General features: G+C 38.4%; 1 protein-coding gene across 2 annotated transcripts in view; it reads right to left on the bottom strand.

The window, feature by feature from the left end:
- Positions 1-14099, bottom strand: part of b4galnt4a (beta-1,4-N-acetyl-galactosaminyl transferase 4a) — a 143524-nt gene that overhangs the window by 53328 nt on the left and 76097 nt on the right. For both annotated transcript variants that reach the window (XM_075469518.1, XM_075469516.1), the window contains exon 3: positions 8280-8378. In XM_075469518.1, the coding sequence (XP_075325633.1) occupies positions 8280-8378 (99 nt within the window). The remainder of the gene's footprint in view (positions 1-8279; positions 8379-14099) is intronic.

The raw sequence follows: 14099 nt of genomic DNA, 5'->3' as shown, positions 1-14099 counted from the left end.
GACATTGAAAAATAACCCAACATATCCTCTCATCAGAGGTGTTAAAGAGGTGAGACGACGAGGCAAATCAGTATAAACAGTTCTCTTTTTGCCTTCTGCATGAATGTTTACATTTTCAGAAGAAAGATGTTGACAGAGGGTGTCGTGCTCCTTCAGCATCACACAGACAGTTCAACAGATGGCCTGACACGAAGCAGTCCTTCTCATTTTTCTCTCCACTCTGCACGGTCAACTTACTGCCCAGCACGCTGACAGCAGACAAGCAATTACAGCTCATGAATTAAGCATGAGATACTTTTGTTTTGGAAACATGTCATAGGAAAGCAGCACAACTCCTGACTTTAGTTCACATATTTTATTTGGGATTTTTTTGTTGTTGTTTTTGTATAGTTTTATGCTCTCTCGTGGATTTACTTCTTCAGTTTTAAAACAGAAAAGGAAAGAGACAGGGATTTTTGAAATAGGCACAATAAAATAAGAGAAAAGCATGGGGTAGGAAAGATGAATCTAAAGACCTCATTTTTAAAACAGGACAGCAGAGGGAGAGGGGGCAGCACAGCAAGGCTAGAGGGATTTAGCAGATAGGAATTGTCCCTGTGTAAATATGCCTTATGTAAAGCTTTTAATAGATTTCCTGTGGGTTTTAAAAGCAAACCCTTTTTGGCCTGGCCCCCTCCCGTTGTCAAACAGCAATAAGCAGGCAACTTTAAAAAGTCTCTAATTATTCATACACATACATCCCAGTGCAGCTCTGAGGAATCCTCGGGCTGTAAAGTCAGCTTTCTGCTGGGGGGTACTTGTGTATAATTGGCTCTGTTTTCTGGGTGACAGCTATTTGAGAGCTTTGTCTGTGCTCTGGCCTGAAAAGGATGGAGTCAAACTCTACCTCAGACCATTTAGGTCTGAGGTAGAGTTTTTCTCCTTTCCATCTTTAGTTTCCCTGAGCTCAGCTAACAGCTGTCACTATACTATGCTGTCTCCTTGTTCTGTTTTTCTTTGTCATTAATTCCTTGTTTGGGATGTGGAGATAAAGTGATCCTCACATCATTATTTGGTGTCATGATGTTAACTTTGTAAGTAATTTTTTTTTTTAATGTTTGTCTGTGTATCTTATGGTAATATGGACTCTGCTGTCAAAGTTTGAACTTTTAAAGCATGCATTTTAAGCTCTTCCAACATTAATATTCATTATTTGGCTAAAGAATAGGCACAATAACTGCTGCTTTCTTTCTTATTGTCCTCTTTGGTCCCATTTATTGTCCAGTGCTCTTTAATATAAACCCAGACCCACTTAGTAGTCTAGGTTCTGGATTTACTATGGCTTTGTGCCTGTCATAAACTTTGTTTTGGAATTAAAATATTACTGAGGGTATTTACTTTTTGAGGCACAGTTGAAAGTCAGTGCCAGGAAGGTGTAGACACAATGATTTTTGCACTTGTCCCTCTTGTATATGTATTCAAGGGAGATTGCCCTACATTGTTTAAAAGAATTACACAGAGTGATTTACTTTGCTTTACTCAATGCAATTCACTGCAGACTGGGCTATTATTTATCTCTGAATAAAAGACATCTCAAATTTTAAACCTGATTTGGCCGTGATAAGTGCTGTCACAAGGAGGCACAGGTGTTGAGCAAAACTGGAAGGAGGAAAGTGTGTGAAGGAAGAAATTCTCCATTTGTGGACATATATCTTGAACATTGTTATTTGGCTACACATTAGGCTTCAATGACTCTTCCTCACTTATTTGTGCTATTCGATCCTGAACCATAAAAAAAGACGATGACAAATTTGAGTGTAGTTTATCCTAACACCAAAGTCTTATGACACTTGTAGACTGATTTGATTACTATCCAGATGAGCTTGTTGCACTTCTGACTGTAAATCTGCACAATTTCAGCAATCTACAAGATCTGTTGAATTATAGCAACCTTTTTTTTAATAATTACTGGAGAAAGCACCACAGGAACTTTTTGGGACCATTGTTCAGAGAACTAGCTGGTTCATTGCTAAGTAAGAGCAAAGAGTATGAGGAAAGCCTTGTGTGACATAATTGTAAAGTGACTGGACCAGATGAATAAAAAAAAAAGAGAGTAAACATCTTTAAAACATAAAAGTTGCAAAGCTGCTGGATTCTAGTGAGGTTCATGAGATCATGATCACAAGACGAACCATCTCGTTGGGCTTCACGCTATCTGTTTATGGGTTCAACCCATTGAGAGTCCTATACTGGTTGTTTTAAATGAGTTAAGGTGCGACGACAATCAAAAATGCAAACTATGGGGTTCGGCTGGGTTCAATGATTGGTTGAAATTTGTAAGTAACTTTCATAGACAAATGCTTAATCTAATCACCTGCACAATTCTGTTTAATTTCCTTAATTTTTTTTAAGTGCCTGTGCTTTTCAAATTGGTTTCTACAGAGTAATTTCAAGGTGCCTCTGTGAACCGACCACTGGGTGGGTTGGGGTTTAAAAAAGTTGCCCACTCAAAACACACAAAAACGCTCCTGACAATAGCTTTTCAAAAGTTAAATGAATTTTAGAGGAATAAACTGAATGAGTAGTTTATTGAGTCTATATGGGGAAGAGAAATTATGATCTAATTTAGTTTAGTCACTGTTCCTATGTGTGGTACAAATACAACCAGAGATAAAGCCCATGTCCTCATTGCTCTCCCCAGTCCATGTAACCCTGAGAGAGCCCCTTCAACTATTTAGTTTGCAAACACTTTATACAGTGGCAAGTTATGTATCAATTTCTCTTAAAATAAGGTCAATCTCGATTTTTGAAAAGTTACAGCTATGAACAAAGAGAATAGACAATGACTTTTTAAAAGCCCACTTTGGGAGTTTTAAAGAACATTCAAATTTACCCTTAAAAGCCCACCTATGCCCAATTAAAGCTGACATTTTTCTGCAGAATAATCGGTTACTACATTGTAGCATTTAAATTACAATATTTTCTATAAGTTATTCCTTAGACATAATTTTCATTTCTCTCAATACTTCAGCTCCACTGAGCATATGAAGAATAGACGGAGGCTTCAACCTAATTACTGTAACTGACAGCATGCATGTGTGCATTTAACCAACATCTCAATATATGTTTCTATATCTCAACCACAAGCTATATTTCACCATGAACATCCAACTCATCTCCGAGGACCGCCTTCTAACTCTGGTCTCTCACTTCCCAGGAGGTACACACAACACCTACAATTTACAAGACAGTTCTGTGGGTAGTTGCTTAAAACATGTGCTGTTCACTGTCATTCATTTCTTATTAACTATACATTCCAGCCACAGTGGGATAACAGAGGTTATGCCCAGGCTAAAACATTTAAGAGTTTATAAATCATTTCATCCAAATTCGAACATAATTTATTGCATTTCAAAATCTTTGGGAATCTTTCCCTTGTTTTAGTGATTATTTATGTATCATGATGAATCTCAGGAAATAAATTTATCACAAACAGGTTTAAATGAATAACTCTTTTTTTATTTTTGGGAAAAGTCATGGCTATCTTCTTTTGTGTCTTCAGACCACACTCAAATTGTATTGTATATTGAGTGTGATTGCCACACATGTGGAGTGTGATTACATACAAATGACCCTACTAACTCATTCCCATTGTGGGGATTAACAGGACATTTACTTAAGCTGGCACCCTTGGAAGATATGGATGTTATGAATCAGACTTTTGATTTTTAGAACACATTTAGGAAATAATTGAAGAAGATACTGGGGGAAATCTTTATGGGGAAAAAAACATTTTAAATGCTTTAAGGTTCACAAAAAATAGTTTAATTACACAGTTAGACAATCTGTCTTCAAATAAAATGATAGAAAAAGTCAACTGCCTTTCAACGAAATTTATTATTGTAACTATTCTCTCCAGATGTGGACACACAGCAAAGACGGCTCATAAAGCATACTGCAGAACCCCAGAGTAAGAGCTAAAAGCTATTTGGCTTTATTGCTGGTGAATGTCTGTGTTCCTAGTATGTTCTACCATTTACATATGTTGACTGGGCCGAGGCAGGTTGCTGACATTGAGAATTATCACAGCATTTTACACTATAAAGTTAAGTGAGTCTTTCTACCAGGTGAGGTTAAGTAAAAGTTGGTCAATGAAGCAAGACGGTAATACAAAATATCCAAGTAGATTTATGACAGAATGGCTTATAACAAAGAAGAACTGTCTGGAAAGGAGATTGAAATAGTTTACCTTTACCACCAGCAATGTGGCCTCGAAAGAGTGTGTTAAAAAAGAACCATAACTATAAGCACACTGTGCGCTCAGTAGAAATGAATTCCATTTAATATAAAGATATAAGGCAAGAAAAGGGAAAGGGGAAAAGACAAGAAAGAGAAAGGGTGAACAGCAAAGAATACAATTAACAAATGACTGTGAAGGACATTTGAAATTAAATTGTTGCATATCACTCCACACAACTACATGTATGTGCCCATCATCCTCATCTTCCTCCTCAGTTCCACATTTGTGTGAGCTCATCTTAGCACATCTCCATCTCCACAGCTCTCCAGTATCCCCTCTCTCTCATCCATCTGGTCACACCATCAACCAGAGTCCAAATCTTTTTTCCCCGTCTCTCCTCCTTTTTCCTTTAGGAGGCTCTCCTTCTCAAAATCTGGTGTAGCCTTCTGCGCTGCTGCTGGCAGAAAGGCATCGACAAATGGCTTGTCAACGCACCTACTGATGAGCTATCACACCAGCTGACACATCTAATTCCAACTGGATAAGAAAAGTGAGACGTGATGTTCCTGGAAAAGGCCCACTTATCGTACAACAAAACTTTTCCTGCTTCCCAATATAGGAGAGTCAGTATAATCACTGTTGATATACAGTAATACTGTTCTGCAGTTCAGCTGGCCTTTTGTGTTAAGAGTAAACACATTTTTTTTCAATTTCTGAGATGTATTTACAGAGGGCATCACTGCATCCTTTAATAGCCATTGGCAATAAAAAAAAAAAGAAAGATAAGTGTGTACATACACAGAAGAAAAATGGGGCTTTCCAGAGATACAAAAAAAAAACATTATATGGACAGAAATAATGACTGTCCATTTCAAAGGGAGGGATCAGCACAGACTGGAAGACAACGTTCATATGATCTGGAAGCCAGCCTCATCAACTGCTGTAATGAGGATTTGTATAATCTGCCATCTGTCCCTCAATCTCATATCTTCTCTAATGTAAAAGATGTAACGTGAGGGGGGATGGAAATGGCTGCAGCAGATACATCAAACTGAGGGGCATGTGACAGTCTTTTTCATCTCTCATTCCCTCAACTCTATGGACAGTCCAGAAAGAGAAACAGTCCTGCTTGCTTTTTTGATGTTGGGATTTTGAATAGACAAACTGAAGGAGCTGTCAGGTGATACAAAATAACAGGCTTCCTCCCCCGCATCCCCACCTTCCATTATTGTGGCTTGAGGAGGGGATCAGAGACAAGACAAAGATCTAAATCTTTCTAAATCTTTTGCTCCCTTCTGACGCATGTGTCTATGATGTGACACAATATCTTCATCACTTCCCTCTTGAGAGATAAAAAAAAAATCTGTCCAAATCTGTCTTAGCATAGGTAAAGAAATAGAGAAAGATCTCTCATCTCCAGCAAGAGCCAGAAGGCCAAGTGCTTTTTTCGGGTCACTCAATCAGGAGTCTCTCATCCTCCACCTGTCTCTTTGTGAAATGATAAGAAACCACTTGAGACAGATCTGTAATTATAATTTGATTTGACTTATATCTGTACTTTATACTATACTTTATATGTATAACAGTAAAAACTTTCTCTGATATCAAAGTCCACAGTGATTTTAGAGTCACTAATCCCGCCTCTTGCCATCTCTTTCCTCCAGCTCCTGACAAAATCAAATAGTTTGATATCCTCAAATCCCTGTCTGATCTACGTCGGCTTTGCTGAAAATTACTGTTCCTCCCTTCAAGCCAGGCTACAGCTTGAATCTTATAAAGTGGCCCAGCAGTTTGTTCTCTGATCTCCTGTGTTTGTCCATGGCATGCTGGTGTCCTTGACAGACAGCCTACACGCAGCTGCATGTCTGCGCTAATCTTCTGTCACCTCTGGATGAGCTCACTGGCAGGGGCATCCTCATTAAGTCACTAGTATTTACTCAAAACAACCTGCTCTAACCAACATCCCACTCTGTATTTGAAAAAAAATGTTAAATGCACCTTTGCCTCTGTTTGTATGACAGCTTAAGAAAAAGTTGTCATTTCGCTAGTACAAAACAGCAGTTTTATTTAGAATGTTTCTGAATGTCTGTGTAACCTCTGCCAGTCTATGGCTGCTGACATATGGCACTACTCTGCCTAAGCCAGTCTGAGTCTACATCTCTGACAGTGCCAGCTCGGTAGCCCCTCAGACCTCTATCATTCTGGCTGTCCTCCAAGAAAACAAGTTAATGCTGGTAATTAGGACAGATAGCTAGCAGACGAAAAGCTGGTGCACTACATGGTTTCTGACAAACTTGACTTAGGCTTAGCATAACACAAGTATGGGATGAAAGAGGATTTTTAAGGAAGATGAATGGAACATTTGATATAACTGTACTGGATTTTCAAAAATATTCATAGGAATTTAATGGTATGTTGCTTTAAAAGCAGGCAGGAAATCAGTCAAAGAAATGCCATGTTGACTTCTATAAGTGAGCTTTGATGCTTGTCATGCTTAATGTAAAATGCAGTGGCTGTGGATGCCGCAACATTTATCTCCCTTCAAAGGTTACTTTGCTTTTTTTAATCCGTAGCATAAATTTAAAAAAAATATTTGGTCAATGAAATCTTGTGCATGTGTTTGAATGCAAAAGCACCCTGTGGTCTTCACAGTCTTTACATGCACAATGTTAAAAAGACAAAGGAAAATCCTAATGTTCATGATGAAATGGCTTGCTGTGATTCAACCTTGGATCAAGTTGCATTTGTGCACAGACTATAGTTAACATGGTTTGAACTGTCATTTCAGTGGGATTTCTCAGTTTCTAAGTCGCATCACCTTAAGTGTTTCCAAAATGCTTCACCCAACTCCAAATGCAGGTATCTCAATATTCAGCTAGACAGATGCTTCTGAACCATTTTTAGTCAAATAAATGAATAAATTAAACACAAAATCATGTGGAAATGGACAAAGTCAAAACAACATTTTATCCATAAACAGCCTTGGAACTCTGATTGCTTACTATGTTATTATAAAGCAAGACGACACATAAGATAAGGATGGTGTTTTTCTAATGTGTTTCAGTGTTATACAGAATGAAAACCTGTGGATGATTTAGCATCCAGTGTTTTGTTTTGCTTAGAGATTACATAAAGGTGAGTCTGCTGAAATAAAACCGCAGCTATTACCAGGCCCGTGCTGTGTTCAGCCACCCTCAAATGCTGTCTTGTGCAAAAAGATTACATGCATAATGCTTTGTAGGAGCAGCAAGAAATATGAGTACAAAGCCCTGGATAATGAGGAATAGTGTTAAAAAAGGTGCTGGAACTCTTCATTGAAACGAAAGACAACAGAGTCACATTTCTCATACATGGTTGTATGAACTGTGTGTATTCTCTACAGTTTAGACAGGACTACACGAAGTAAGATTTCACCCTGGTTAGGGAGAGATTAATAAATCATGTTTTCCAAATTAGGTTCAGAGACACACATGTAAAAACCTTTAAATTAGCTCTGCTGAACTTGACAAATCTAGAGCTGCTATCTTTGTCTCTAATCCGCCGTTTAATGGCCCTGTCTGCTGCTCCTTTTGTTACAGCGGATGTGTAGACCACATCAGCGAGTGAGCTGTAAATTATGCATGGATCACATCAGCTTGTTATCTTCAGTCATAGGTGCCTTTGAATATAACCTGCTGATGATTTGTGATTAGACATCCTCCTCTAACCATCATCTTTTATAATAAGTGTGAGGTAAATTTCTTTCTTTCAGTGGTAGTACCAGAAAATGGTTGCATCTTCATTTGTCCTCAGATTTCAACAGCCTCTCAAAGGAGAACCGAAAGGACTGCTAAATTACAATTCCTTTTAAAACCAACTCCACAATCATTGAAAAGAGTTTCCCTGGCATGTGTGTGACTGTGACTGTGGCATTTTCCTTGCCAGATTTAGCTAATTTAATCACACAAATGTCAGAGCAACTCAGGGCGGCATTATAATAAATTTGTCTGAAAGTTGGAGGAAATCATTTAAAAGGATGATTGAGGGATATAAACAGTGGTCAGAATTTTTTTTGTGCTACCTCTGGTTTCCATGGTAATTTCTTGTGGTGCTGGCTGAGGAACTTCCGGACGTGGGTGTGGTCTCTGCCAGCAGCTCGCCTAGCGATTGGCTCATCATCCTTGTGAGTATAAAGGAGAAACAAAAACACAATTAATCCTCTTTGAGTTTAAAAAAAAAAATAGAAAAAGACAAAGAACATATCGATGAAAAAAAGAGAAAAAAATTTGAGGTCACGATGGCTAAAATCATCCGTCTGTCTGTGCTTGGAGACATGAATCCGTCCATCAATTAATTTGTTAATTTGATCTTCACCATATGCTATATCAATGATGAAGGTAATGCCATCAACTACAATACATGTCTCCTAATTCAATCTAAACAGGATATATAGAAAATTAAACACAGCTGAGATGACATATCCCGAAAGCACAAGGAAACAGAGGATTAAATCCCCAGAAAGCTCACATTAACACCCTGGGGAATTTCCTATTCATCATTTACTCCTAATCCAGCATTTGATTTGCCAAAGCCCTTATGTCCAACATTCTCTAACCATCCAGCCAAGACTTTCTCTCGGAGGAGTCTGATCTCTTCCCCTGATCCAGGATTTAGTCAGTTGCTCCAGCCAGAGCACTGCTGGTCTCCCTTCTCAGTGGTCTGCTAAGCGGCATGTTCATGTTAATGCCGTGATGCAACTGGCAGGATGGAGCAGAATGGAGGGACAGTTTTTGGGCAGCAGTGAAGAGATAAAAGGCTTCTGGGCTCCAAGAGGAGGAGCGAAGTCACAGAGCTGGTAAATGAGTGGCAGAGCATCCTCCATTAAGCGAACATGTCAAAAGAGGCGCAAGCATGCCTCTGGTGAGACGAGATGCAAGATTTTTGTGGAAAAAGCACCAATTTTTACAAAAGGAAAGAAAAGGACACTTTTTTTTTTCAGAAAAAGAGGCAAAGAGCTGTCAGACGCCCAGCCTTTGATTACTTTTTTAACTTCTGAGGGAGCGAGGTGAAGGAGGGCAGGGGAGGTAATGATGAAAAAAAATGTGACAACAGGCTCCCCTCCTGTCTGCCACCACTATAAAGTGCCTGATGTTTGTGTGCACCAGAAGGCTCACGAGCAGTTTGTCATACACACTAACCCTTGCACAGAGATCCACTTAACAAAGACCAAAACATTCATATTGCAACAGTTGGTGCCTTACATGAAACCAAGACAACAGGATCATAAAAAAGAAGAAGACAGGACTCAGTGGTCAGAACAAGACAAAGCTCAGTTGAACACCACATGACTAGATCTTAAAGCCTGCAGCAAGATTTATTTTTGATGTATTTGAAGGAGGGCTGCATGGTGGTGTGGTGGTTAGCTCCAGCCCCCCGACCGACGGATTCAGCGGGTATAGAAAATGGATGGATGGAAATTTGAAGGAAAGCTCCCACAGTACTGCTGAATATTTTGGCAGTTTTACAGATTTCTATGTTAGAATACCCTTTACAAATGATTCTGTAATGAAAGATGAAGACTTCTTTAGTTTGCAAACTTCAATAAAATATCACTACTCTAATTTTCAAATTCTGGATTTTTAACACAGTACAGTAAGACTATTTGATTAGCTCATCTTTAAATATTTACAACTTCCAAATAACATAAAATTTTTATCTATTTTGAGTGGAGTAAAAGAACTTGAGAGAGTTTAGTTCTTCATTATTTTATGCACTCAAATAATTGATATTCATCATCTAAAACACCTCAATGACCATTTCCTTATGGACACTGCATTACTGACTGCAATGTGTGTGAGGCAGCTATCCCCCAATCATAAAACATTCAAAGCTTTGTGTTGCAATGTTTACTTCACGGTTTAGACTTTGGCCAGCCTTTGTGAGAATTTGAGCCAACCAAGAGTCAAGGACCTTCAAGGCGAGCTTTTCCCTTGCCAGTTTTCAGCTTTTGCTTTCAGAAGTGGTCCAGTGGCTGTCTGAATGATGATGACATATTATCCACAAAGATTTTTTACTTTGTGGTTACTGACTTCAATTTAAAGTGACAATCAGGCAGGAGTGGTAGAAGTAATGGGCAACCCTGAGAGAACAACCTCAAATTTACCACTAGTCACTTTCTTAAAATGCTGCCTCAGCTTGGTCTAACTCAAAGTGTGCTTATCGATGCAAATCTAAAAGGTACAGTTACCTCACTGACCTGGGATGGCACAACATCCTTCTTCAGCTGCATCTCTTTTTTCTCTGTAATGTGTATTGACTTAACACTTTGACAAGATGTTGTCATTACTTACAGTGTACTACAAATACTTGCAACATTTTTGCAAGATTCATTACTTCAAAGTTACAATTTCTCCTGCATAAGCAGATCTCAGTTTCTTTGGCACTGGGCCTAGAACTGGATTACCATGTTTTACTGATAATGAAAGTTGATGCTAACTGGGGCTTGTCAGATGGCATTATGTATTAAACATTGCACCGGGGCAAAATAGGGGATATCAGTCACACTGATGAGATTGCCTGTTTATCTTATGTTTACAGTGTGATTTACCTTTTTTCGACTTTAACTCAAACAGAATGACAAACTATCTTCTGCAGAGCGAACATTTATCTGCTCTGTGAACGGTGCATAAGAGGCATGAAAATGAAGGACAGCAGCAATTAACCAAACAAAGTTGTTTCAGCTACCAACACACATGCCAGAGTTGTTCATCTGAAAAGGACTGAGTGATGGATTTGCTGTCTGATAAATTGAGATTCTATCACTGGATCCATCCATCTCAACAGTTACGCCTCACTGTAGAGGGTGCTAACCTCTCAGTTGTTTCCTTCCATCCAGACTCCCAGTGTTCCCCGTTAAAATGGATGACCTTGCCCAGGTAAACAGCTGGTAGCAGTGTCCTAGAATACCAATGAGCCTAATTAATCTGTTTTATTAAGCACGGGGCACATACAGCACATACAAGGCGCAGTGACAGAGAGAAAAGGGGGTAAGTAACAGGGCAGTGTTTATCTAATTAATGTGAACTTGTCATATTTTGGCTCAGTGTTTGTTTTTCTCAGTTACACCACGTCTGTACAATAGAGTGCTGCAGAGAAAATACAGATGAGGAAAGACAATGACAATGTTGTGTTGCTGGGTGTGCAATAAAACCTTCCCAACAAGCGTTAGAAAATTATACTGCTAAAGATGCACAAATGCCGATCCACAGGCTGTTTTTTCTGGATGTCGTAAATGTGTCGTTATCTTTGTGAACTGCTGCTTTGAAGGCCACCAATTCCATATCGATAAAATCGATATGGAATCAAACTGATCAGATCAAATGTATCATCTGATGTCTAAAATGTATTGTCTTTATTAGAGGAGTAGATGCTTAAACTAAACAATGTGTAAAAGATTTTAATGGAAAAACAATATATTGTGTTGTCTGTCAAACAAGTGTTGGATAAAACGTTTACCAGTAAATCTATCTGACAAGAAGGCACAGGTTGTCATACATAGTCTGAGAAAAATGGACTATCTAGAAAGAAAAATAGCCATAAGAAAAAAGGGTGAAACAAAGAGGAGAGGTAGAAATAGAATTAGATGATGAAGGCACAAAAACGAGAAGAAAAGAAAATGCTACAACACCAAGAAAATGAAATTAAGAAATTAAAAAGTCAGAAAATATGACCAATGTTGCAATAACGCAGAGAAACTGTGACCCAGTGGAGTTTGACAGCAGCGCTTGGTGCATTGTGTCAGTGTAGTCCTCAGAAATCCCTCTGGCACAGTGAATGTCTGAGGTGACTGCCAGAACCCCTTTCCCACCCGTCTTTGCTAAACAGACCAAACAGACCTCAGTCAGTTTGATTTCAGAGCGCCACACAGCTCTGTGTAGTATTACACACTTACCAGGACTGTAGATCTGTATTCATTTTGACTGCAACTGACAGAAAGACAGATTTTCAGTTCATAATTCTAAAGATATACTGGATATCATAAATGTACCGTTACACAAAAAGAAAAAAAAAACTCACCTAAAAGGGACAAGGCCTGTTCACAAGACCACAGAGTTTTAGTATTTAGATCAGAAAGACTTAACTTCAAACTGGAAAACTTGCATGTGGATTTGTAATTTTAGTGCAAATTATTCAGATTTTGGCCCTCTATGATCATTGTTTGTAGTTTAGAGCTTCATTATTAATGACTAAACCTGGCTGAGAGCACACCATTGTGTCATTAAAAGATCTAAGATTACAGGATCTAGTTCTTGCAAATGCTGGAGTCAAACTGCATGCGTCTAAAATCAGATAGAGAGAACACAAAGTGTATGATGCACACAAATCCTTTGCCACGCAGAAAGATATAAAGATATAAAGAAAAAATGCAGAAGATCTTCGTATGTCTGCATCACTTTCTCCTTTCCCATTCTTGGCAGATTTTACCTGCTTTGTTGTGTTTTTCATTTCATGACGCACTGAAAGATTTCAGGGAGTTATCCCAGCATTAACAGAGTTTTCAGCAAGCTGCAAATTACTTTTGTCATGTGCACTATTCTACCACTAACACCCACAAGGATGCTGTTTTTAGGGATTATTTAGCCAACAACTGAATTTCTTGGTTTCAAAAACTGATATTTTCTGTGTACTCTGTCCAACTAAATATGAAGCTGAAATAATTTGGTAATCATTGCCATTTTGCGTACATTTGCATTCTACAATGTCCCGACAGTTTTGAAAAAAAATAATAATAATTTAAGTTAGTACCTACGATGATTTCTTTCTCTAATAAGGAGGCAAGGCCTGCTTCTCAGGTCAAGTGTATACTTACTTTACCCTCAGACAAATTTTACATTTTACTGATATTTTTGTTGTGTAAAATTAAAAATCGAGTATTCCCTGTGGTGTTAGGAAAAATATATTACCTTCCATCATGAGATTAAAAAGGTAAGAGTTTCCAAAGCATGTGCTGACTTTTTGACATGACTGTAGATCATATGGCTCACTTCTGTTTCTATGTTCTCCGTAGAGGACAACATTGTGACCTCAGCACAGGAGCCAAAGCAGGCAATTACTAAACTACTGTTTCAAGAGTCTTTATGTAAGTCCATTGACATATATCATGGGAAAGTAGCACTATAAGGCACAGGGAGATTTTTAAGGCCTCCAGTGTGACCTGGTATACTATACAGTACTTGTTCTTTCACTAACCACTATCACACTCACCAAGACAACAGCAAAACAACAAAGAAGGAAAAAGCAACTCTGAATGTTTTACAAGATGTTTTTTTTAACCGTTCATTCATTGATCTATTTCCCTTCAGAGGTGAAAGGGAGAAAAAGCTCTGTCCGCAAAGTCTTGAATTTCCTGTAATATTAGATTTTGGGACAGTCATGAGAAAAAAATATGCCCTCTCTGAGTTCATCGGTTTTATGTCTCAAGACAGAAAAAAAAGACTAGTTATTACAGTGTTAGGTGCTAACGTTCGGTAAATACAACCTCGTGAACAACAACGTATGAAATACTCCATATTCGACTTATATTCGTCATTATTTATTCACTTATCTATTTAAAACGTAAGCCCAAGCAGAAAAGTGTTTTTTTTTAAAAGGTAAAGTACACCCCGCGTGTACGGTCACAAACTTTGATATTTAACATGCTCACTGAGACCTGTAGAGACGGAGATGTAGCTCTTGTTTCTGTTTTTTCAGTTTCTCTAAGCTTTGTGTTATCTGACCTTAGGGTGAACTTGCTGGACAGTCCACTCCCAGGAAGATTGGAAACTGTCTTGAATATTTTCCATTTGTGATACAATCTCTCTCACTGTGGAATGATAGACTCCAAATTGTTTTGGACTAGACC

Source organism: Odontesthes bonariensis, chromosome 7 (assembly GCF_027942865.1).
Source record: "Odontesthes bonariensis isolate fOdoBon6 chromosome 7, fOdoBon6.hap1, whole genome shotgun sequence".
Lineage (NCBI taxonomy): Eukaryota > Metazoa > Chordata > Actinopteri > Atheriniformes > Atherinopsidae > Odontesthes > Odontesthes bonariensis.
The sequence above is the reverse complement of the archived record's forward strand: the minus strand, read 5'-3'. Positions and strand labels throughout refer to the sequence as shown.